The following is a 26203-nucleotide window of genomic DNA, read 5'->3' as shown; positions in this document are numbered from 1 at the left end:
TCTTAAAGGCGCCGCACGGATATTTTTAGAATGGCAGATGCAAATGATGCGAGTCTTTGTTTTTACAGTTATTCCTGCCGTTTACACCTGTCCATCCTCATGCCACCTTATGGTTTCTTTAGCAACAACAATGGCTCCATCTCCTGGACTATTTATTCAAGTATTTTTAGTACTTGATATGGCATTTCAAGAAGTGACAGCAGTCTGGCATAGGCTATATCGTACGGTGTGTATCTAAAGCACATCCCCACTACACTGCATGAGAAAGTGTAGGGGGAGAGGGCAACACTCTGAGTTTCTCAGAGACTGTTTGTAAAGCTAACATTTAATACAATATACCCACATCTCTTAGCCACCCAGACACACTGCTGCAACATGTGTAGGCCTGATAATATAAGTACAATTTGTCCTTGAATAGAAAGTCAAATGTTGCAATTGACCCCATAAGGAGAGGGTTGCACTTGCAACATTTATTCAAATGTAATAAATACATTCTTTAACATAATTTTCAAATGTATTTATTTTACTTGTGCACAGACAGGGTCTTCACTAAGTTAAATTTGCTGTATAAAGACAAAGACTAGTAAAAGGGGGAAAACATTGTCAAAGTAACAATTAAGGGTTTTGGTAAATTGAAAATTTACACACTGAAATGTAATAACAGACTGCTTCTGTGAAAGCTGACTGTGTTTAAGTGAATGTTGGTATATATTTTTGCAAGGTCATGTGGCAAATGTCTTTTGTTTTGCCTGAGACTTCAGTGTCCTGCCTTTATGCTTCACTATATTTGCTGTTAACATTGGAACAGAGGGACACCCCTATTTGTTGTACATTTGGCATATACTGAACAGATCAAACTTATGCCACATTTTTACTTAAAAACGGTGTACTTAAAAAGGGGGAGTTAACTTACTATTAAAAGGGTTTCTTTACATAAAATTATAATTTTGTTATGACAAGGTTTTACATCAATGTTGTGATAAGGGACAGTTGCAACAGCCATGAACTTGCTGTTTGACACAATAGTGTTGTGACACACTAGCTTTGCCTTTTAGAGTTATGAAAACACGGATTAAAATGATGTGACTTTACAACAGTATGACAAAAAAAAAATCTGATTATAAAAAGTTTTTTTTTTTACTTGGTCACCATTTATCCAGGGGCGTTGGGTGGGGTTCTTACCCCTCTTTTAATATTTGATAACACATTGGCGGATGCATCATCATCCTGCACATGCTAAACTTAAATCTCAATATGTTCCAGTTTAAAAGTAAATGCACATTGTTCTTAAAGGGGGCATTTTCCCCCACGTTGCCCTATGCATTTTATAATAGGTTGTTGTTAATCTGTTGTTTTTGCTGTGTCATCCGCCATGTTAACTGATTCAATAAGTGTTACTGCCAGGGGTGTTACTGGTTCCCAAGTGTAACACTGACAAAAGAGCATGCCACACAATGACACATCATGCCACACAATGACACATTAATAAGATGCATTACTTTAAATCCTGCTGTTATGACCTTTCATGAAATACATTTAAAAAAACACACACAAATTATTTGGTAATATAACACAGTATATTTAATATGTGCTTGATGAGTATTTAAACAATGCATTTTAAAAATAATTTTAGAATGATCTATTCGCGTCAAAGTAGCCTTTCTTCGCAGTGCAGCGCTCACGTGCGTCCGGTAAAGAGAAAGTCAAACGCGTTAGTTCAGTGAGTGGACACCGGTCGGAGCGCGCGCTGGCTCCTGTTGCCACAGCAACCACTGAGGAGAAATCCGTGCAGTTTCTGAATCCGTAGCATTACCGCAATGAGGGGGATGTAGCAGTTGTGGTCGGACAGATGGGACCTCAAGATTGACTGTGACTCACCATAAAGCGAAGAGAAAAAGAAAATGTGGCGGTAATGGAGGACTGCTATATCAGACTGGAGGGACGACGCTTTAAACGACGAGCCGCAATCAGGACCTGAGGGTGAGTGTCATTGCGATAACTGCGGATTATGAAAAGCGTATAGCTTATTATATAAACCGTGATTCAGTTCGTTAAATTATTAATATGCATCAAATGTTTATATTGGTTTTCAACCATAATCACGTTTGCAGTCCACGCGACGCATTCGAAGGACATTTTTACGACGTCGCCGAAACGCGACTTTTTCCAAAGGCAAACGTGTGACAAATTTGTTTTAATAATTAATTACATTTATCCGAGCTGTCATTTAAATATTAAAGCGACGTATGAGTTAGAAAAGCGATGTAAAATTGGCAATAACAATGTAAAATCGGCAATAACAAAACATTAAACGATACACAGCGACAGATATCGTTATTTATGTGATTAGCTTGCTACTACTTGTGTTTGTTTATTGCAAAAAACTAGAGACGTTATCCAATTTCAGTAGGCTGTTCTGTTGATCTCATAAAATTCACGATAAATATAAATATACCTGTTGGACCAGCGATGAACATTATCTACGTTAGCTAAATAAATATATTTGAATCTAGATTATGCATAGTAATTGCTGAGACTGTTGTTGAAATCTTACTGGTTTACTTAATTTTATGAAACATTGTCTTACTTCAATGGTTTTACTAACAGCTCATGTAATCTAATGCAATTTGCATATAGGTTTTCCTATTAAAATTATTGGCTCTTTATTGGACAGAAGCACTGTACAAATCTCATAAGTCTTGATATTTTAACTGATAGACTCTAAAATTGTTCAAATATTTCTCCCATCTGAATAGAGTCTGTACCCAAAAGTAATTAGCCCCATGATTACAGTATGCCTAAATCATTTGACAATAATTGTTTGAATGATTTAAAGAGGTATTGTATTGAGTACATGATATCTAGCTGTATCAGACTCCTCACTAATGAACTGTGAATACAGTCATCGAGAGAACTAAGAGGGAGAGAAAGAGTCTTAGCATGTTATATAATGTCTTACGTGGAGGATGAATTGTAATTACCTCACTGAAAAAGCCTCTTGAACTACATCATTAATAGAGTCTGCCACTTTATAGGGTCAGTTCTAGATGCAAGACACAAACATATTATTAAAACTATAATACATGCTTAAGAGCAACATAATTGTCTAAAAGGATTCAATACTTGCTTTCACGAAGAATATGTGAGAGCGTGCAAAAGATTGAACGATTCTAAGTGCTTTGCACCTCAAAACCCTGATTATAATTATTTATGGCAACAGTGTTCAGTCCTGGCAATGTTCCTGATTGCAAAAAGGCACGTCTTAGCAAAAACCCAACGGTCACTTGAGAACAGGTTGATCATTTACGACTTTTAGTTGATGTTTTTCAAAATATCTCCCTTCCAAATCTGGGTCCACATGTAGATGTACCCCTTCCTCCAGGACTCTAAACTAGGCCACTGGTTACCTGTGTGGGTTTTTAAACCTGCGCTCGAGGGGATAGAATGGCTAACTCGCATGTGAAATCACCACTGAGCTGTCACACAAAATCAGGAACAACTACAACAAAAAAAAGTAGTGAGCTTTCTACATAGGCACAGTCACAAAAGGAAATTTGCTTCAAAAGATACCATCTATACCTGTATCTATAACAAAAAAGTAAATGGATAAGATATGGTTGCACAATATACTAACAGCATCTCTTCTAACGTGTTGAACAGATCTGAAAATGCATCTATAATGCTTCTATTGCCCTGGTAGTTTATGTTCACCACAGTCTGATATTCTTCCGTTCAGTTGTCAAGACAAGGTACTTTTAGTGCTGATGTCCGGATGGCTCTGCTGGGTGCAATGAGTTGCTGTCAGTCTTGGCATAAATTAAATTACTGGTCAACATGAATTGATAAGAGATTTATTTACCTGTATTGTGCAATCTCTAGGTTTTCACAGAAATCAAACGTAGGAGCATTGCTGGCTCATTCCTGTCAAGATGTTGAACTCAGTAACAAAAATAAGATATTTTTTTGACACTTTCACCCAATTGACTTTCTTTATATATATATATATATATCCCAGGACTTATTTTGCAGTTCACATTATATATATATATATATATCCCAGGACTTATTTTGCAGTTCACATTATATATATATTTCCATAATCCTATGAAACTAATTGCTGCTGATAAAATATGGGCCAGATAACTATTGTTATTACTGTTGTAATGCAGCCTTTCTAAAATCTTGCCAATAGTTAAAGGTACAATATGTAAGAATTTTGTAATAAAATATCCAAAAATCACTTGTACGGTGATATATATTTCCTGCAGTTGTGTACTTACAATATCCCAAAAGTTCCCAAAGATTTTTGCTTTCAGAGAAATTTAAATTTAAATAATGGCTCGTCCCGGACTCCCAGTTCAATTGTCGCCTGTCAATTAGGGATTTGACTCCGAACTTCGTTATTCGAATAGAATTCGAATATTTAAATAAATAAAAAGATATTCGAACGAATATTAGGCAGCCTTTAATATTCAAACCTGTTATGGGCATTATTTTTTGCAAATGTGTTTGTTTGTAAACTTTGTTTTAAATTCAGATTCCGAGGCTTTTTCACGCCTGGTGAAGTTGTGAATCACGAGCTCATTAGCAAGGCAATTATTGGTCATGTGGGCTCCTGTAGGTGACGTTAGTGTCCTGGTTAGCGCAGGGCATATTTTGTATATCAACACAATGGCCGCGCCAACGCCTACAACAACAACTCCTGACGAGGAGTTCGAAATCTACACTCCTGACAATTTGAAAAGCAACGTGTGGCGCTACTTACATTTTACCAGGTATTCGTTCACTGTTAACATCCTTCTGTGAATGGTAAGCCCCGGCTTCTTTAATCATTTTGACATCGATGAGCTAACGTTAGACCGCTGAACTTTTAGTCATCATGAAAACAAACAGCGGTGCGTAATGGAGTGCATCAGAGCAGCATCAAGAATATCAAATACATTGCCGAGAATCTCTTATTTGCATCTTAAGTTTATTGCCAATAATAATGACAGGTTTGCGAAAAGTGTAGAACTCGGTGACGGTGAGCTCGCGCAAAACACATCTTCAACACAGGAACTCATTTAAACGCATCTGATTGGCGGATGCGTTCAACAGACATGTCTTTGATTGTCTAAAATGCTCAACACTGCAAAAGCACGTTGCAAGTCTCTTTAATGCAGAGGTAAAAATATAAATAAAACTGTAATAACCTATGCACTTTTCATGATTAGGTAAATTAATCGCGGCAGCTGTAATCTTATTCACATTTGTTTTTCTGATTAATTGTTTTGCTCTACGAGAAAGACAAGGTAACAATATATTCGGGGCTTTACTGAAAACATTCGGGGCTTAAGCCCCCTTAGCCCTAGCGCTGCGGCATTTAATGGTCAAAATATTAATAATTAATATTCGAATATTAATAAAAAAACAAACTTCATATATTATTTTTGGGCAAAAGTCAAAGCCCTACTGTCAATGACGTAATATCCGCGTTATCCCTGGTTTCCGCTAGTAGTGCCATAGTAACCATGGGGACAGACGTGGACAACAGTGTTACGTCTAGCGGCACACTCACGCTGTTGTTGTTTCGTTCAAACATTACGGCCCATGGCAAGCAGACTTTGGGACAAAAGGAGAACTAAAACAAGAATCAATATCAGCGTGGCGTTTTCGAGATGCCGAGAGCTCCACGTCCGCGACTAACTTTGATTCGACAGAGGCGCTGCTCTTGCACGTACTTTATTAGACTGGTGAGCAAATGTACATAAAACTAATCAATGTTATATAGTTCAACATGATGAAATGTTAGAATATGATCTGTATGTTATTCTAATGTTGATCTAGCTTACTGCTAGTCTCATACAGACAAACTAACACATAGAATAACATTATAACTTTCAACACACTCAAATGCAGTTTAGTGTGATAGTGTAGACCAAGTGAAACAGCGCTGCGTCTATTCGTCTAATTAACTGACCTGTGCGAGTATTAATTCAGCACTTGCGGGTAGTTCGGTAGAATTAAATGTCCTTATTCCTTTATATCCGCGGGACTCGCGTGTGGCGCTGATATCTGTCTCTTATTAGCGATCGTGCCATGCTTCATAACACAGTCATGTTAAAAACATCAATCTATTCACTCATCCATAAACTTTATTAGATCCATTAGCTTGACGACAAGTTCCATAATTCCGCTGTAATTATACGTCATTTGTTATTGTAAGAGGTTAGCGACCCCTAGAGGCAAAAAAATTAAATATTGTAGCTTTAACAGTAATTTAAGACTGGTAAAGGAAAGATAGCAAATAACAATAAAAATGAAGAAATGTTACCATTGATGCATGAAGACGCTTTTGAGGATGAACTTGACCTTTAGCCTCATCAAATGTGTGCCAGTGGTGTTTCAGAAGGGATCCTGTTGGATAAAATGGATAGAAGTCCAATCCTACATGTTTTGCTCATTAAATACCTTGTTATACTTGCTATTTTTGTTGATTCTACATCTAGTACTGGTAGTGCATATTGTTGCTTTTGTGTTGATGATTTTATAATTCTCCCAGTTTTAGATCAGTCCTTTGCCTGGATATCATTACCTTCCTGCAGAATTTAGTTTCAGTCCTTTTACCCACCTGTAATTCTCAAACATCAGTTACACATCTAATGTGTATTTTTTTGCACTAGCGCTAAAAACCTTCCTGTCTTGGTCGTAATTACCATAAATTAGAGATTACAGTATGTGACGTTCTACTCAAAGCTGTTCACGTTGTCGGACTGACAATCAACGCTTTCAACACCTGAATGAATCTTCAACGGTCAGGTTAGTTAACATTCATGACTTGCTCAATATGAATTTTAATGCATCTGAAAAGAAGAAACAGTGTACTCTTGTTCATTTTTAGGCCATATGTAGTTATGCCCTTTTATTGTTTGCTATTAAATAGGCTTTATCGGCATAGTCATCTTTGGTTGGTTGTCAGCCTGGAATCACCAGTTTGACTTCAATGACTGATCAGTGATCCTTAACATACGCATCTAGGCTCTAAACTCAGAGCTTCATTATCATCATTCATTTTTTTAAATCCCATTCAAACTAAACATTAAGTTGTTAAATACTCTAGAGATTGCACTTAATTAAAATATCTGAAAATGAAGGATTATATGTTCCAACTAACATATAAAATAGGAAGCATTTCAGAAGGGCTGCATGCTCCTCAAAAGGCTGACGTAATCATTGGAGCCGGCAGGTGAGCTGCTATTATTTATGTAACCCACAGCACCAGGACACAGATGGTGTTTTCCTGTGAACGCCCGTTGCATCTTTATTTCCGCTCCTCACACAGCCTACACACAGACGCAATCATCTCCTGTCGTTACTGGCACTACAGGTCACCAAAGCAAAATTATTACAAACACCAACTGATACTTTTCATCATTTCACTATTCAAATTCAGTTATTTTAGAAACCTGACACTCAGACATCCTGAACAGACAATGATTTAAACAGATAGAAATAGATTTTTCATTACAGACCTCAGGATTGAGAGTGAATCTCCCAAACTTCAATTTCATCCCAAAAATAAAAATGTGATTTTTTTAGTTAAATAAATATATAAAACTGGGCAAATGCTTAAAAGTCTATGATTGGATCTTATGGAATAGGTGCATCAGTTTTTATACAAGATCTTGTATTGACAATGCAAGAGTCCGGCACTCTGTAAAGTCTCCTCCAGCACATCCCAAAGACTTTCAATAAATTTAAGGTCTGGACTCATTCATGAGTGAAAATGATTCTTCATGCTCCTCTCAACCATTCTTTCACAATCTGAGCCTGATGCATCTTGACATTGTCATCCTGGAATATGGCCATGATGTGTCTTCCTACATTGTTGTTTAAGAAATGAAAAGCTACACAATCCATCAATTAGGGTTAGAAGAACTATATAACATGCTAGAAACATACTAATCACTGCAATATTAATCTAATCAGACTCTTAAGCATTTGCCTATTTAAATCCAAACTGCAAATGTTTATGAATATAATATTTCTTTAATACCACTCTGACATGTTTGTGAAAGACGTGTTCCATTAATGGAAGCATTAACTAATTTAGGCAGATGCATATGCTTGCCATTTCAGGCTGCACGCACTCGATTTTCTTGCCAATGTTTATTTTAAAGCCAACATTATCATAAGTGCAGATCCAGCCCCTGAATTTCAGCATCACACAAATTGCATTTAAAAATAGCACATTACTAATCTGAATAAGAACCTTTATTTACAAGCCACTTGAAAACTGCAGCCATGACCTAAGTATAACGCAGTTAACATAATCCACTGCAAAGCCATTGATTACTCAGCTAAATGTAGATGTGCCCTTAGCATGTATTGACTCGGTGCCGTTTTAATGGCAAATAAATTCTGTGTGACGGTAGCGTTCTTTTAACCTTCACTTCTCTTACTTCATCTTGGATGTCATGTTCGACCCCACTGGCTTTTATTCAACAGAGTGTCTTCTGCCATTTATGTGACCAAGCTGAAGAACCCTTAGAGACAAGCTGCCATATAATGTCAAAGTCATAATTTCAGTGCATCTCTGTGTCCTCGACTGTTGGACATGAGTGTGTGACAGTCGTTATCACAGTTATCAAGGTTGGGGGGGGGGGCTGTAACCTCTAGCGCCGTACGCATGCTATTTATAGACCGGCTTCAAATTGTAACAACCTGCGCTTTGAGACATGGAAAGAGAGATGCAGAAAAAACAAAACAATGAAATGTTTCGTTGTGGGAAATTAAATTTGCATGTTTGCCACGCTCTTGTTATGCTAACATCCACTTGCATAACTTGTTTGCCTCTCATTGTCAGATTGGAGTAAGTCACATCCACAGGGAATCAGGAAATAAAGGAGCTAATTCCGTACATAATCAACTTTATACGCCCTCCGTCAGCCTTCGCTTGAATGGTTTCGACACACCTATGCTTGGTGAGCACATATGAGCATCTCCTTTAAACGTCCCCTCTGATCAATAAAACATCTAGAAAGATGTAACCAAATATCTGGGGTTCAAGTTTAAGAATTTTTTTCATTAAAAAATCCATAATCAAAGATCGGCCATGAATCTGAATACTGGGAGGGGCAACTATAACTGTTTTTGGAGGGCAGTGTGCATGCTCACACACGCCCACCCTTATGTTGACACTTTTATACGCCTGGTAGGAAGGGCTTGATGAATATAAGGGGTTTTTAGCAGCGCTGAATCAATGACATTACAGGAGTTTTACTCACAAAAGGTAAGTCTACAGTAGACGTCAAGCTATTCTGCTGCGTTCTTCATTTCTGCTGCAAAGTGTTAACATAAATTTTGATGTTTTTGAAACAACTGCATTCTTATTGTATCTAGGTAACACCTCTGTCTCTTCTGTTTTTTTGCAGGATGAACAAAGATCTTCAAGAACTCCAAGGACAATATGAGCTTTCATAGTTGAAGGTCATAATCAAGTGTAGCAAATACTGAAAGAAAATCTCAGTTTTCAGGATGATTCTGCTGACTTTATCTGAAACTGCGATTCTTCCACCTCATACCCGAATCAACTATGGATAACAACACAAAAATATGCACTTTGCCCAGACTGATTTCACAGGAATTGGCAGACGCTTGACAAGCCCTGCTATGGAATATTTTTTGAACCTCTCTGGTGTCAACTATATTTATTTGTCTTTTGCCTTTCTCTAAAAAATGCTGGAAAAACCCACACAAGTTTCTGAATTGCATGCGAACAGTGAATGAAGATATGCATTTTGCATGCACTGAATTTCTGTATTGTATCTTTAGCATAATTTGCTTGTCATAAATATATCAGGGTGTCATATCATGGACATCTACACTATGTTAAGCTTTCTATTAGGACCTCTAATCAGCATTATGTGCTGCAAGCTCTTGTAAAAATGAATTTAAGCAATTCTTTTTGGTAAAAAACAAACACAAAGCAAAAACAAAGGCTACCAAGGACTCTTGCTCAGGTGCTGCTTTTACAGCGTACTAAAATCTGCTTAATTTGAACATTAGCACCTGCTTCCCGGTTCTTGCCGTACTTCACCTCTCAGGATGAGCCAGAAGTCCGACTCAGAGACCGAGAGCTCCCAGGCGCCTGTGATTTACACAGTAGAGGAACTGGAGTGCAAGATCTGCTACAATCGCTTTGACACCCGGGCCCGCAAGCCCAAGGTGTTGAGCTGCCTGCACCGCGTCTGTGCCAAATGTCTCAAGAAGATGGTGGAGCTGGACTCGTCTCCGAGCATCATCAGCTGCCCCTTCTGTCGCCACGAGACTCACGTCCCTGACGAGGAGATCTGGCTTCTTCAAGACGACAGCAACATTCTGGCAATTCTGACTTACCAGGACCGGGCTCGTAAGAGTGGTACCGCACCCAGCGGTGAGGTCCTTTTGACGCCCAACAGCCTGAGTGGAGGAGAGCAGGCCCACAGCTCCTCCGATTGCCTCGTCATCACAATCATGGAAGTCCCTGGAGAGTCTCAGTCCTCTGAATCTATGAGCATGCTGAACATGGTGCGCTTGTATCGGCCAGCCAGTTTGGACTCCTTGCCTTGCCACCTGCCCGTGCAGAAATGTCGGGCTTGGACGTCTCGTTCGGTTCCCCGCTTTCTGATGGGTTTCCTCTGCCTGGTGTACTTCAGCTCGCTGCCACTGGGGATCTACTTACTGATGATCCAGCAGCTCACGATGGGAGTGATCCTGGTCAGCTTGGTGCCCTCCACCCTGGTCCTTTGCGTATTCTATGGCTTCTGCCAATGTTTGTGCCACGAGATCATGGAGGCAATCGCCACATAGTACCCTACGATCACTGGGCTGATACTAGCAAGACCTGTAAAAGAACAAAAGCCAAATGACTGATGTATCTGTTAATCCCAGACACCACATTTTCCCCACCACGCCTCACTATACCAGCATCTACCAGTGAACTCCTTGTAAATCACCTCACATTTTATGCAGGGCCAACTATACTTGTCTTTAGCAGCTAAAGCTTGATACCCAACGCAAGCTGCAGGTATTGATTTTGGACAGCATCTGAACGCTGTGGTTTTGTATCACTTATAGCTCACCCAATGGGTCTTCAACAACTGTGATATAAATAACATGCAACAGAGAATGAAGTCCTTCCACACTTTAATATGGAAACCACAGAATGTGTTCAATAATTCTAGATGAATTTGTTCATTTTCTGTTATCTATCTGTGATATAATTTCAATCATTGTCTCAATGTTCTCGTTGAAGTTCCTAGTTGCCTTTGTAAGGCATGTCAATGGCCAAGCTGTAATGTATATGTAAAATAAGTGATTTTGTGTTTGTCATTGCTATGAGAATGAACAAATACTTTAAAGCCACCTGTTAGATATTCAATAAAGATTCTTCCATATCTAACACAATTCTAGATAAAACCATCAAGTGCACTTACCATATTTGAAGACTGCTAGATAATAGTTCTGAAAAAGACAAGAAAAGGATACATTGCTTTTTCATTAATAGCTATTATATTTTAGGAGTTCAGTAGCAAAAGTTTTATTTGCTATTAATGAGCCATGCTTTATATACGAGGGAGGAATACCCTCCTACATCACAATTTTGAGTGTGAAGCAGATTATAATTATGACTAAGGAATTATGTGAGTGCCTTTCAGCTTAGCTGTTTTGCTAACTGAATGAACTAATATCCTTGTGTTGCTCAGGAGACTTAACTCATGGGAGCGTACGTGTTACATCAAGTGACACCGCTTTCAAACAAGCCCAAGTAATCACAAGAGAGTCCTTAAAGGATCCCCGTCTGTTCCTCCACAAGACCATACCACACTCCCTGTGGACAATTAACTTTACAGAAACCACTGTGCACAGCACACACATTATCAGATACACACACACACACACACACACATATATATATACACAGACAACCGCACACACAAAGTCATTATGCATGGATCTCTTGATCTAAAATCTTGTCCTCCCAATGCTGTACATTTTTTTTCTGAAATAGAAAAAACTATGACATAATCTATAACGCAAGGTATTCTGGGAACATGGACTGCAAGGTTTGGGCCTAATTTTAACAAGTGTCCCTGAAGAGCGGTCTCTATAAAAGCTTTGGAAAAAAGAACAAGAGGTGAGCATACGAATACAAGGAGGTTGGCAGAAGTGTCTCAAACGCACTGGAAAACAGGACTGTCGAAGCGACTTGCAAGTTTCAGAGGGCTATGAAATGACACGGATATCTTCAAGGCTCAGTTAACTGTAAGTGGCCTTTTTCTTTAGTAAAATGTTTGGTATACAAATGCAAACACATTGAACCTTAAGTATGAACTTATATCAAAATTATATTAGAAGTAACATGGTAAAATAAGAACACTCTTTACTTTTTGTTACTTTAAAACAAGAGGCACAAGTTTGCAATTAAAGCCAACTCACTTATGAGTGTAAAAAGATATGGTTATGGTCTATTAATTTGACTGAGATTCGATTAGAAAAAGTAAAATCAGGGTTCCCACACCTTGGTTAACTTCAAATTCAAGGACCTTTCAAGGACATTCCAGGTCCAATACCCTCAAATTCAAGGACTTAATGTGGGGACACATCTGTTGTATCCAACAACAAACGCTGAGGTACCATCATAGTAGTTTTGTAAGCGTGTGTACGTGGCAACGTTCAAAACATAGTACCTCATGCGGGAAACACTTCACGTAATGCATAAATGCGCGTAAATAAATATTTGGCGAAATAGCACATTACTGGAGGGAATAATATGGAATTTTTTCCAGAAAGAGGTTTGCACAAAATAAATTCAAGCACTTTCAAGGACCTGTATCTAAGCATGTTTATTTTCAAAAACTTTCCAGGGCCTTGCATTTTTTCCCCCCAGATTCACAAACTTTTAAGTATTTCAAGGACCCGGGGGAACCCTGTAAAATATACATTAAAAAGTTTAAAATTTCATACATTTAGTTGAGACAAAAACTATATCAATTTATCATTTAATTTATTTTAGTTAAAAATTGGCCTGGCCCATTCTAAAAATGTAAGACCAACAATAACTCTTTTTATTTTTTAGGTTTTTTAGGCCAAGTTTAGGTTGGTCACAACACAAGTGGTGATGAATCGCTGGCGACAGTCAGTGGTGGAGATCCAGACCAGAAAGAGGCAGGTGAATGAAAGTGAACGGGCACATGCTGCCCTGAGCAAAGTGACAGCCTGCTTCCAGCAAATGGCAACCTCCCTGGGGAGCAACATTGACGGGAGCTTCCTTAGAGAGGAGCTGGAGGAAACCAGGATAGTAGCTCATAAAATATGCTCAGGTAAGACATGACAACTAGAAACAAAAAGACAAGCAGAACAAGTACTTAAATAAAAGGGAATCAGTTTGGTGCTGCTAGCGGTGCAGAAATTTCACATTCTCCTTTCAGTATTTTTCTGCACATCAGCTGGCCATATTCAATTACGCTACATTCAAACTGTGGAGAGTTGACTTGATCGACTCATGTTTCAGGGCTTCACCGGAGGCTGCTAGCTCTGCTGACAGAAATGGAGCAAGGACAAGAGGACAAAGAACAGGTTGAACGACTTTGGGTGATCTTCTTGTCCAGCTTGGAAAACTTCCAGCAGGACCTAAAGAAGGTCAGAGCCTTGCAAGAGATATTCTCCCTCACCCAGCGCAAAGATCGACAAGCCCTTGTCAACACAGGTTATGCAGGTGGAACTTCAGAAGTCGCAGCTCGAGCAGCGATGGTGCAGACGCCATGGTTATCAATAGAGGAGACGGAAAGACCCGACCTGAAGACCCACATAAGGGAGATTGACGTTCTGCTTGAAGAAATGTTCCAGAGAGTTAACGTGCCACTGTGGTCTGTTGAACCCACACAAGAAGCTGATGGTGGGCAAGAAGAGGATGAAAGTTTGGAGGACATGATGGAAGTGGAGGTGGTGTCTCAAAATAATATATCAGGATGTTGCCAGCATCACAACTGCAAAGTAGGCTGTCTACTATGTCTGCTTAGCTAAGTTAAGGAACTGGGTGAACTAAAAGTTTTGAAATTGAGATACATGAATTCTGCAGCAACAGATTAAATAGTTGACCATCATACCCTGTAAACCCTTTAACTTGATCATTTTTCAGACTATAATTATTTTCTGTGGCTGGTTGCATAAGATGCTTAAACTAGTCATCTATTTTATTTCCGTTAAGACTGGGCATAACTTTATGCCAGTTAAATAAAGCAGCTTGGTCTCATTTGAATCTGAAAAGACGGATTGACCAACTAGCTGTTAATCAATGGGTTATCTTAAAGGAATAGTTTGCTTAATTTAAATTTTAAATTCATCATTTACTCACCCTCAAGTGGTTTTAAACCTGTATGAATTTCTTTTGTTGAACACAAAAGGAAGATATTTTGAAGAATGTCGGTAACCAAACAGTTAATGGACACCACTGACTTCCATACTAGGAAAGAAAATACTATGGAAGTCAATGGGATCCATCAACTGTTTGGTTACTGACATTCTTCAAAATATCTTCCTTTCTGTTCAGCAGAAGAAAGAAATTCATACAGGTTTGAAACAACTTAGGGCAAGTAATTTATGACAGAATTTTAATTTAAGTGAACTACTCCTTTAAGACAGTCTGAACATGGTGGCAATGTTATTCACCACAAAGCCTTTATACTGTAAAAATCAAAAATAAAACAAAAAGAAACATTTAACATTATGGTCTTATTTCCAACCTTTTTTATTCTAATAATTATGCACATTTCATTCAGCATTTTATTTAGGCAAGTTTAATACAACACAGAAATAATATATACAAAGACATTAGAGAACATTGACATTATGAATATGAAAAAAAACAAAACATAAAAACTCTGAAACAACGGGTAAAACAAGAGGCAGACATTTGTTCATTTCTTGTAGGTTGCGTGCAAATGGGCTTTGAAGGCTGCAACAAGTGATTTGAAACATGTCAGTTTATTGCATAATTCTCTAAAAACAAAAGTTTCAAAAAACTGCTTAATTTTGGCATGTTCTCTTACCTTCCTGGTCATCCCATAGTTCAGCAGCAGCAGAGTTCAGTGGACTATCATTGTTGGGCTCTAAAAACAAGAATTCAAAAGTATAACAGTAAATTACTTTAAAGACTAAAACAGACATGCTACTTTATATACACTAATTAATTTGAGGTTAACTACTTTCTGTTAATCTGAATTAAAGGATTCTACATATCGGGATAAATAGGCATTGGCAAATTTAATGAAATCATACGGCTGCAAAACTTCTGACATCAGACATGTCACGATGTTTAGCCGACATTGCGATGTGCCCCCCCCCCCCCCCCCATGGTTTCCATGGTGACGCGTCATGCTTGGCACGTGATTCACCACAGCCAAAATAGCTGTATGACAGATTTAGTACTTTTATTTCAAAATATTAACAAACTTGCTTACCATGTCATAAACCATCTTCTATTCCGATTCTCAAATATGTGTAAGTGAGTTTGTTTTGTAGTTTAAAAAACCTTTATAAGTTATCTTGATCTGTAACGTGAGATGGGCGCCGTGTTTGGGCCGCAGTTCAGAGATTCCTGTCTGTTGGATTTAAGTTAGCCTATTACAGCGCGTGAATTCATCAGGTAAGTGGCCGGTGAACAGCAAATAGAGTTGACTTTATAGTTATTCACACTGTCTCTGATATGAATAAAAACCGTCGTCAAATATCATTTGAATGGGTTGTTATTGCTGCTTCCATAGACACCATTGTGTATTTTACAAACTATAAATGTATTGTTTTGCAATAAATTATATGCATTTAAATGTCTGAAACCTAAAATAAACATTATGTGGTTAAAAACACTGAACAGTTGTGATATAGCCTATGACAAGCGCTGAGCGTGTCCGTCTTTGGCTCAGCGCCAGCCGCGAAAGCACAGTTTGAATCTGGCAGTGACGTCATGTCACTGTACATTCGCTCTTTAGTGCTCAGCTGCTGCCGACATTGAAATTGCTGATGAGATATAGAAAATGAGAATATTATGAAAACACCCCCCCCCCCCCCCGATGTCATCGTACATCGCGACGTTTCACTGTAGACATCGTCTGATGCCAAATTGGTAGACATCGCCCAATCCTAGTTGTGTTGAATAATTTAAATTAAACATCCTGAAGATCATGAACAATTCAAATTCCAACTCATGTGAAAGTGAGCCAAATCTTGGTTTCTCACATGAAAGCAGAACCTACCGCCTAGTAGACTCTGAATGGACAGCAGTATGGAGCGAACGTCATAAAGTGCGGACCACTTGTCCTTCAAAATGTCTAGGCAGATGAAACCATTCTCATCAACATTCGGGTGGAAGCAAGCAGTGACGAATTTCACCCGAGGGGCGTTGTAGGGGTAGCCACTAGGAAACTCCAGTGAAAGTTTGTACCTCAAACCTTCATAAACCTAAATAGGGGGGAAACATAGATTTATGCAGGACTCTGACAACCTACATTAGTATACTGTATGCAAGAATCACATTTCCTGACATCAAGAGAAAAACAACTCCCACCGTTCCTTTAGCTCCATCTATTGTGCCGATCCATTTGAAGAGATTGTCAGACTCTGGAAACGCTGAAATACCCTTGTCTCCTGACATCTGCATTGACAAAGCATAGAGTTAAACAACAGTCATAGGGATCCTTCACCCAAAAACCTGTCATCATTTTCTAACCCACATGTTCCAAACCTGTATGAATTTCTTTCTTCTGCTGAGCCTGAACAAAAAAATTTATTTTTTGAAGAATATGGGTAACCAAACAGTTGATGGACCCCATTGACTTTATATATCATGGAAAAAATTATATTGAAATCAATGGATGCATCAACTGTTTGGTTTCTAACATTCTTCAAATGATCTTCTGTGTTGAGTAGAAAAAAGAAATTCATACAGGTTTGGAACAAATTGAGGGGGAGTAAATGACAATTTGTTTTTTTGGGTGAACGATCCCTTAAAAGAAGCTAAACAGAATACCTGCGATACAAAGGTCTTACCATTAGCGTCATCAGCTCTTGCTGAAGCCTACAGAGGGAAAGGGGAGACATTGAACAATAATTTGAATAAGTATAAGTGCTAAACTTATTTTTTTTTCTTTTCAAATGAGAGACGTAGTGATGTTCAGTGGCTTTGTGTACATGCACATCTTTTGTTTCAATTACGCCATCGCAAATGCACAGCTCTTTCAGTTTCTTTTACAATCCGATCAAGTGTTAACATGTTCTCTGGATTGGATTAGAAAAGAAAAGGAATAAACCACCCCTTTCAATACGATCAATTTCATTTGGATCCAGCTCAATCGGATCAATTAAAGTGTTTACATGAAGTTTTTCAGTCCGATTACTAATGGATTATTTGGTTGCATGTCATTTTCAGATGCCAAGATATAAGTGATAAACTAAAAGTGGGATTAAAGGTCCTCTGAGCGATGTCGAGTGACATCACTTCTTGTTGACGTTTAAAGTATCGTAAAACAAAACGAAGGCTAGCTAGACGCTCCCTCCTCCTCATCCGCGCACTAACCCCCCAAACCCTTCTTATCGGTTATTGGCTGAACAGTTTGTTATGTTTCGTGGTGCGGGTTAGCCCAGTTTGTTTTTGTTGCCGTTTGTGGAGCCTGGGGTGTCTGCAGAGACCGCGGTTTTTTACAGCGTGTTCAGGGGACAGGCAGCTAGCGAATAGTGAGGAGATGTTTGTTGTATGTGACAAAAAATGTTTTGGCCTAAAAAACGCGTGACATCGCTTTGAGCACCTTTAACAGGAGTGAAACTAATTGAGAAACTAGCACCTCCTAGGCACAAAAGTATATTCTAGCTCTGGTTAGGACCAATATGATTAACAATAACATACACCATCCTAAAGGAAAACACAATGCATTTAAACTTTAAGGACTTTGAAACTCCCATTACCCAGTTTGATGCTTTGAATTCTTTAGGGACATTTTTGACAGAAGGGGGATAAATAAACATTTTTTTCAGACTCAGAAAAACAAGTTAATCTAACTTGTTTATTAAACTCGCAATGAAAACAGAAATCACAATAGCACTGATATTCAGAACAGCAGTAACTTACACTTCCTCACGTGATAAAGTCCAGTACAATAAACACAATTTCAATAGAAATTCTGTTCTGATAAAGACTACAATGTTTTCCGAACCAAAGAAGCATAAAACAAGCCTGTGGGAAACCAGTTGTTATCGGATATCTTATTGATCTCTTTAGAATTGATTCCAAGTTATGACAATATTACCGATATAAATCCTACGTGCATTTATTTCAGAGAATTGCCCATGTGTGTCGCACATAACCTAACAAGTTTTCACTACAATTAAAAGGTAGGCTAATATCTGGACAATCAAACCTTTTAGTGACTGATCCTTTCGACACACTTGCACTCGTCTCGCTGCCCTTCAGAGCTGCTGTTGAAGCGGCGGCTGCGGGGTCCATGTTCTGAGAGGCCATCGTCAGATCTGAGATCGTGTGTCATGAGCAACAGAAGTTATATTTATAAATGCGCACATCGATAGCATGCTAAAACTGATCACAACACGTTTTACGTTGTAAGCGATAGCGAGCTTCATCAACCAGTCTAAACTAACTAAACCAGTCGATAGAAACCCATGAAACTGAATCGAATTCATTTTTTAACGTTATAAAACTAACAAGACTGAAATCGCTTCGAGTTCGTGTTCAAAGAGTAAAGTTAACAGTTAAACGGGTTCTCATTTGGATATGAGGCAAGTTAAAGGCCTAAGGTACTCATAATATAGCAGATACATAACCTAAACAAACCTACGTAACCAGCTTAATGTTATAAAATACAAGCATTTATAAAACAATCGAAACAACGAATACAGATCTTGGGCTATCTAAAGCTGAAATATGAACAACAAAAAGCCACTCGTCAGTTAACCTATCGAGTTAGCGAATGCACTAATAAAATCATATAAACAAACTCATTTATACAGCAATCTATTCAAAGGTATAGAATCCCACTTTAAATATAAATTCATAGCAGTATTACTTGACATGATATGCATATTACCGGCTGTGTTCAGTAGAGTCGACAACACTAACCGATGCTTGAGCGAATTTTTTAAATCACATCCCGCCCCCCTGTTTAAACTTAGGTTGCCAAACGGAATTCTCCGCCTAATCACCGTTTCAGCCAATCAGAAGCACAGATTACGAACAAAGCGATCGCATAGCAACCAATGAGCAATCAAACTATGCACAAAACACTTTGATCTGACTGGCTGATACAGCTAGATGGGCGTGTCTATAACCGTTGACTTGAGTGAGTCATTCATTCTGCTGCCGCTCATATTTTATACCTTTACAAAAGCGATAACTTTACAACTTTGATGAGAATTCATTTGAAAAGACCATTTAGCACAAACCGTTTATTGGTAAATTAATTTACATACATTTGATAAAACGTACATTTTCAGTTATATAAAAGACATGTGTGTAACAGGTATGAAATTCATTAAGAAAATAATTTAAATACACCCCCCCCCACCCCACACACACACTTTTAATAAGCCACAAAACCGGTTAAAAGTAATTTTTTTTAAAAAATTCAAGATTACAATATACACTAAGGTAAAAATATCACAGCACCATTGTGTAATGATGCTGCTAGAGGAAGTAGCTTCTTTGTTTTTGTTCTTTAGAATAAAGTTGTATATGTAAAAGCAAGAAATAAGTTGGGGGGGATATTATATGACTAAGTACATTCCCTTTTGAAGCAGATATGACAAACAATATGACAAATTCATAAACTCCATTTGTTAAAAAAATATGATAAATGTTCAGGAAAAAACACACAAAACAAACATACAAAATGTCTATTAACCACAGAATTTAAAAAGTCATTAAGGCTCTATATGTGCCTCATTAGATATTTAATACTTTAAATACAATTCATGAAAAAGCACACATTTTTTGATAGAAAAAAAAGGAATCAGATCAGTTCCATGAAATGAAATGTGGAAATTTGATTTGCCAAATAAACCTCCAACACAACAATTCCTGGGCAACTTGATCATAATGCCTGGGCCTACAGTGTACATCGCCAAGCAAACAACAAAAAGTTAGTTATGAAAAAATTGATAACACTGAGGAGTGTCCGTGGTCCATCTACTTGCCTGGCGAGTTTGGCATTACATGACAAGATCATTTTCTGTTTTCTGTGCTTCCATTGCCTTCTGCATCTTCTCCACCATCCATATGGGCACTATAAATGGTTTCAATTCATCCAGCTTCAAGTCAGGACTGTCCCTAAGAATTCAGAGAAAATATGATGATGCATGTTCCCACTAACATATGGAAGCTTATTTCCTCCACTGAATAAAAAATAAAAAAAGGTAATTGCGACTTTTTTCCCTCAGAATTCCATTCTGATTCTAATTCGCAATTGAGAGTTATAATTGCATGACAGAAACTCACAATTGTGAGTTCTAAAATCAGAATTCTGAGTTATAAACTCGCAATTTTGACTTTTTCTCAGAATTGCATGACAGAAACTCACAATTGCGAGTTATAAAATCAGAATTCTGATATAAACTCGAAATTTTGACTTTTTCTCAGAATTGCGAGTTATAAAATCAGAATTCTGAGATGCCAACTAAAAGAAATAGTCAGAATAGTGAGAGAAAACTCAGAATTGTGAGTTCATATCTCACTGTTCTGACTATAATTCACAATTGTGAGTTAATATCATGCAATTCTGAGAAAAAAGTCACAATTCTGACTTTATAACTCGTAATTCTGACTTTTTTTCCTCGCAGTTGAATTTAATTTTATCTCACAATTCTGAGAATTAAAAAGTCGTTTAAAAATCAATTACCGTTTAAATTGTTTTATTCCGTGGCAGATACAAGCTTTTATACTAAGATTTATTTATAAGTCTTTTATATGTTTTATTTAGTAAGATAATGTGTTTATTTACTTGTAGTCGTCACTTCGGGCAAGATCAAGAATATCCTCTTCTATAAGCAGATAGGCCTGAGAAGAGTAACCGTTTAAATAGGATGATGGAGAATAGTAATTTATAAAAATAAAAAATTGTAAATACAAAAACATAATTATCTCACCATCTTTCCACCTGTGGCTCTCATGTGCTGTCTTTCTGAAAGCCAGTGTTTGTCCTGAGCATCAGCGGCATACTGAGAGACAAAAGATATTACGGCTCCTTCCACGTGAACACAGAAACACCTTAATCAATGCTCAGAAAAAGAAAACAGAAAAAACCTTGAAGAGCTCTGCGTGTTTGATGTAGATTCTTCCTCTTGTACCGCCCATTCCCAAAGCCCTGAAATTATTTCCATTTGTTGAATGAATACATCCAAATCACATGTTCAATGTTAATGTTAATGTAAAAAAAGACCAATAGCATTTGAGCAAACCTTGGTACACTTACTTATTTGCCCTGGATCCCAGAACGAATGTGCTGTTCTCGTTCAGTCTGGTTGGGTTCCACTATACAGACATCAACACAGACACATTAATATTACATAAACAATTCAGTATCAATTATTATGCCATTTTAAACCAATTGCACATTATATTTACCTTAGGTCCTTCTCTCTTTATTGGCTCGGATACTTTGGGTTTCGCTCTACGAAATATGCTTTAAAATGTCAAAGGCTTGAATAGTTAATATATGGAAAAATCAGATAAAAAATGTTTAGGGAAACTTACGGAGTGCTGTACTGGACTGTTCTGTCGTACTGTACAACTGGACCAGGAGGACGACCTTTCCTCTGAAAATGAACAACAATTATGTATCTATTATTGTTGGTATTCAGAACAACAGCACTCTTGCTTGTGTGATAATGTTTATTTAATATGCTTTTTCGAATATTACCTTTAATGCAGTGCACGTAATATAGCTGTTTGTGAAGGTAAAAGGTCTGTCAAGTTTTAAAGATCAAAGTGCACGACAAATAAAGTTATTGTCTGCTAAAAGAAAGGATTAATTCTGAACAGCCAAAACGAGTTACAGTCTCACTTCCTGTTACAAATCTAATAACAAGGTAACAAATTTTCATAATGCCAGATATTATGAGAATATTAAAATGTATTTTGACCTTTGATGCATGTTAATCTTTTGTAAGAGACTCCGAAACAACATTAGGAACCTTTAAAATAGCATAATAGGGGCACTTTAAGGGAATTTACAAATGGGTAAGAGGGCTTGATTTTATGCATTTTTTATATATACACTACTATTAAGTCTTTTAAAAAACTTAAATAATTAATAAATGTTTCTGAGCAGCAAATCAGCATGTCAGAATGATTTCTGAAGGATCATGTGACACCGAAGACTGGAGTAATGATGCTGAAAATTCAGCTTTGATCACAGGAATAATTTACACTTTACTAGATATTCACACAGAAACAGTTATTTGAAATGTGTGTGTGTGTGAGAGAGAGAGAGAGAGAGAGAGAGAGAGAGAGAGTGCGTGTGTGTGTGTCTGAGTGTGTGTGTGTGAGAGAGAGAGAGAGAGAGAGAGAGTGTGTGTGTGGGTGTGTGTGAGAGAGTGTGTGTGTTTGTGTGTCTGAGTGTGTGTGCGTGTGTGTGAGAGAGAGAGTGTGTGTGTGTCTGAGTGTGTGCGTGAGAGAGAGTGTGTGTGCGTGTGTGTGAGAGAGAGTGTGTGCGTGTGTGTGAGAGAGAGTGTCTAAGTGTGTGTGTGTATGTGTGTGTGTGTGTGAGAGAGAGAGAGAGAGAGTGTGTCTGAGGCCCCATGCACACTACTGCGTTTTAGTTTAGAAACGGAGAATTAAAAGGAATACGATCTCCGTCCACACCAGCGTTTTAGCTGTGTAGTAGAATTGATCTCAGTTCACATTAAAACGACTGAAAATGCGGATCACGTGACCATTCACCTACACTTGGCATGCGCGTGCCGGTGTAAACAGGTAGCTGACGAATCAGAGAAGGATACGCCATGACTGATGACACCCAATCAGAGAGCCGAGCGTGAGCCTTTGCATCTTTGTTTCTAAAGTCCTCCGTTTTGAACCGTCTTCACTAAAACGCCCTCCGGAGATTCAAAACGCAAACTGGGGTCGGCAGCGTTTCTAAACTTCTCTGTTTTAGGTCTTCGTTTTTGCCTTTTTAGGGCCTGTTTACACGAGAACGATTCCAGGTGAAAACGTAAAAATATTTTATTGGATGTGCCTTTCGTTTACACGGCGACGGCGTTTTTGGGGCTTAAAAACGCAAAAAAGTGAAACCACCCTCCAGAGTGGAAATCTTAAAAACGCTCCACCGTCGCGTTCCCGTCTAAAGGGTAAAAACGCAAATCTGCTCACTGTGGCTCTCGTCGCGTACGCGTTTACGTCACAGGCATGCGCCAGTACAGGAAAATTACAACCAACATGTTGGATTACTTCCATACGTCGGAGCTTCAAGTTGCCCAAGCAGCTCTGATAAACGTACAAGAGTCTTTTTGCAGTTGTACAAAATATTCTCAGATATTGGTGTTGTTGTGTGGCAGTGCTTCACATTGCCATCTAGCTGCATGGAGTGCATACTACATCGAATTTCACACACTTTTGCATCACCATATGCACGCAGATTCCCCCCCCCCCCCATAACACTCGTGTAAACGCAGAATAAAAAGTGATAACGCAACGCCACTTTTGCGTTTTCTCTTCAGATCGTTTCCGTGTAAACATAGCCTTAGTCTGGACGGGAGGTGCAAACGTGGCAAAAGGTCTCCGTTTCTAAACTAAAATGCAGTAGTATGGATGGGGCCTGAGTGTGCGTGTGTGTGTGTGTGTGTGTGTGTGCGTATGTGTATTTTCCCCCGTTCACCTTTTTAGGGATGGGGCTGTCTCTCTGGCCAGATGTGTCGTCTGGCTGCCGTGAACGCTGTGCAATGAACAAACGACAAAAAAAGATTAAGAAACTCAGAAAATAATAATTTAGAACTGAAATAAAATACATCAGAACTAAAAAAAAATCAGATGTATTTATAGTTTTTCAGGCAGGCATGCAGGCTATCGCAGACTTTGACATCCGAAATGAAATTCTCAATGAATTGCATAATTTGTATACATTAACCTTCACTGTGGGGTCAACACTGGGTTTCTGAGCCGTTTTCTCTGCATCAGGAAAGAGCTGCTTTGCCTAAAACAGAACATTTCCAAACATTTATTTCACCACAAATTTTACCCTAGATATTTGACAGAATTTGTGTCTAAATGATGTTTTACATGTTCCAGGCAGTTTCTGCAAGCATCTCTGATAAGCTGATCGGGCTGCACGTCTCCTCCAACATTCTCCTTCACATTGCTGGCCGCCTTCTCAAAAAACTGTGCCGTAAAAACGAACACGATCAGAGCGATATAATCACACACAACCAGTCCCAAAATAAGCATGGGTCACTCACCTTCATATATTTTCTGAACACAGCACGGATGTCGTCATTGAAGCTGGGCTGCAGAACGGTCCGCAGAAGATCCATGGAAATGACAGGATCTGTGTAACTACACACAATGATATGTTCAGGCGAACAGTAATGTTTTGAAAGAGTCACAGATGTCTCACAGCAACTTAACCGGGGATAGGCGAAAGTATTTCACCAATGGAAACTAATCTTGAAATACACATTAGTGGACTTACCTAACCGTCATCTGTGAGCGCCGGCCCCTGCGATGCACCTGTCTGTGTTTGATCATGATGTTCCAGGGATTCTGCCATTAAAGTGGATATATATTATACTTTTTTTTATGCCAGGATCACATACTGTACATTTTAATATAATGCTCAATTTATAATTGTAAGTTGCAAGGATGGTTTGACAGACAGTGCAATAATTTAATACTTAGCATTTTGATTTACAGCTCATACACACACACACACACACACACACACACATATATATATATATATATATATATATATATATATTAATGTTTTAGTGCTTGAGTAGTTAGTACATTTGAAGAATGAGACTAATTTGTTCTTAAAGATAATAAAAGAAATTAAAAGAAAATAAATAAATAATTAGATAAAACTTTCCAGTAATAAGAATCTGGGAACTTAACTATCATGAAAATGATTTCCTTTTCTTATGGGAATTAACATGACCCGGAACTGTTCTGTACACGTTTCATATTCGGTTATGATGAGAGAATGATGATGATGATGACGGTGGTGATGATGAAGATGATGATGATGATGTTTGACTCACCACTGTCTGTACCTGCTGCTCAGTGAAATCCTGCTGGAGCCATTCCCGGCGTCCCTCGCTCCTGTGGGCCCCCATCACTCACAATCAATGAAGATCGATAGAGAAGCTGCAGGGGTGTCTTGATGTTAATCGACAAGTGTTGCACTTCACTGTCGCTGTGACCTGACAGCAACTCAATGCAGTCAGAGAGCTGACGAGCTAATTCACACCCCTTTAAACTTTGCTACAAATATGCATTGAGAATAACAGGTTTAACGGCATGCATTTAAACACAATGAAATAGCCAGAAAAGTCTCTGTTTGTCAAAGTTCGAGAGCTCGATGAATTATCAGTCGCTTCCTCAAGCTCAACAATGCAGTGACGTAAACAAGAATGTATTCGACTATCGCACTTTCTGTCACGAATTTCAAAATAAAAGGCTGAGTTCTGTAGTGCGCATGCGCATCCCGATCATGGGCGTGGCCACACTTCAGATTCACTTACACGAATCGAGCGGCCATCATTGTTGTGGCACGGAAGCTGCTTGTTCGTGGCGACATTTCTGTTCAGATAAATATTTTCTCTGCAAATGTTACAATTAAATTGTGTTCTCAATACAACGCCATACTTTCATGACTTTCTATCGGTGTGTATTTCATACAAGGGTAACTATTTCGTTAAAAGAAATAAAGACGATACCTGCCACCGTTCCCCATGACATAATAAATGACTACTTTATTTATGTACTATGGTATTGCACAGAACTACAAGGTACTTCAAAGTACACTATGCGAAGTGCTGATAAAACATGGTATTACCATGGTACAATTTCCATAAGTAATACCATGGTACTTTTTTGTTACAGTACAATTTCAGCCAATTATATGCTGATGAAACTTGTGTGAGCACCAGCCAAAAATAAGTATGTACAATACATATTATAAGA

General features: G+C 38.3%; 3 protein-coding genes across 9 annotated transcripts; 1 reads left to right on the top strand and 2 right to left on the bottom strand.

The window, feature by feature from the left end:
- The first annotated feature begins 1604 nt into the window (after positions 1-1604).
- On the top strand, positions 1605-14744 carry LOC143706122 (regulator of G-protein signaling 9-binding protein). Of its 6 annotated transcripts, none has more exons than XM_077197726.1 (4): positions 1605-1980; positions 8846-8963; positions 9198-9271; positions 9414-11422. In XM_077197726.1, exon 4 carries the CDS (start codon positions 10087-10089, stop codon positions 10828-10830), a length of 744 nt encoding a protein of 247 aa, XP_077053841.1. In that variant the 5' UTR covers positions 1605-1980; positions 8846-8963; positions 9198-9271; positions 9414-10086; the 3' UTR covers positions 10831-11422. The 6 variants fall into 6 exon arrangements, with proteins under 6 accessions (XP_077053841.1, XP_077053840.1, XP_077053842.1 ...); XM_077197730.1 differs by lacking the exons at positions 8846-8963; positions 9198-9271 and adding exons at positions 13100-13343; positions 13535-14744 and having other exon boundaries at positions 1812-1980; positions 9414-12285; XM_077197727.1 differs by lacking the exon at positions 9198-9271 and having other exon boundaries at positions 1702-1980.
- Positions 14740-18572, bottom strand: LOC143706123 (ubiquitin-conjugating enzyme E2 C-like). The gene is made up of 6 exons (XM_077197732.1): positions 18432-18572; positions 17068-17095; positions 16586-16672; positions 16275-16479; positions 15072-15131; positions 14740-14977 (listed from the first exon to the last, which is right to left on the bottom strand). The coding sequence occupies exons 1-6, from the start codon at positions 18530-18532 to the stop codon at positions 14940-14942; spliced, it is 519 nt and encodes a 172-aa protein (XP_077053847.1). The 5' UTR covers positions 18533-18572; the 3' UTR covers positions 14740-14939.
- An 886-nt stretch (positions 18573-19458) lies between these two features.
- LOC143706127 (deoxynucleotidyltransferase terminal-interacting protein 1-like) lies at positions 19459-25708 on the bottom strand. Of its 2 annotated transcripts, none has more exons than XM_077197743.1 (13): positions 25279-25708; positions 24708-24778; positions 24475-24571; positions 24299-24397; positions 24147-24212; positions 23898-23954; positions 21776-21837; positions 21647-21692; positions 21495-21553; positions 21326-21386; positions 21169-21240; positions 21024-21079; positions 19459-20353 (listed from the first exon to the last, which is right to left on the bottom strand). In XM_077197743.1, exons 1-13 carry the CDS (start codon positions 25351-25353, stop codon positions 20236-20238), a joined length of 939 nt encoding a protein of 312 aa, XP_077053858.1. In that variant the 5' UTR covers positions 25354-25708; the 3' UTR covers positions 19459-20235. The 2 variants fall into 2 exon arrangements, with proteins under 2 accessions (XP_077053858.1, XP_077053857.1); XM_077197742.1 differs by having other exon boundaries at positions 21647-21704; positions 25279-25665.
- Positions 25709-26203: the final 495 nt, after the last annotated feature.

This window comes from Siphateles boraxobius, unplaced genomic scaffold (assembly GCF_051911475.1).
Source record: "Siphateles boraxobius isolate OS27281-9 unplaced genomic scaffold, OSU_SipBor_1 41, whole genome shotgun sequence".
Classification (NCBI taxonomy): domain Eukaryota; kingdom Metazoa; phylum Chordata; class Actinopteri; order Cypriniformes; family Leuciscidae; genus Siphateles; species Siphateles boraxobius.
This window is presented reverse-complemented; position numbering and strand designations above follow the sequence as displayed.

Excerpts from the sequence above, each read along its gene's own strand:
- LOC143706122 (XM_077197726.1), top strand. The coding sequence starts at position 10,087 with ATGAGCCAGAAGTCCGACTCAGAGACCGAGAGCTCCCAGGCGCCTGTG.
- LOC143706123 (XM_077197732.1), bottom strand. The coding sequence starts at position 18,532 with ATGGCCTCTCAGAACATGGACCCCGCAGCCGCCGCTTCAACAGCAGCT. Across the intron at positions 17,096-18,431 it reads AAAGGATCAGTCACTAAAAG|GCTTCAGCAAGAGCTGATGA; the intron begins GTTTGATTGTCC and ends TTCCCTCTGTAG. Across the intron at positions 16,673-17,067 it reads AAGAGCTGATGACGCTAATG|ATGTCAGGAGACAAGGGTAT; the intron begins GTAAGACCTTTG and ends TTGTCAATGCAG.
- LOC143706127 (XM_077197742.1), bottom strand. The coding sequence starts at position 25,353 with ATGGGGGCCCACAGGAGCGAGGGACGCCGGGAATGGCTCCAGCAGGAT. Across the intron at positions 23,955-24,146 it reads GTGTTGACCCCACAGTGAAG|CGTTCACGGCAGCCAGACGA; the intron begins GTTAATGTATAC and ends TTCATTGCACAG. Across the intron at positions 21,838-23,897 it reads ACAGCCCCATCCCTAAAAAG|AGGAAAGGTCGTCCTCCTGG; the intron begins GTGAACGGGGGA and ends GTTCATTTTCAG.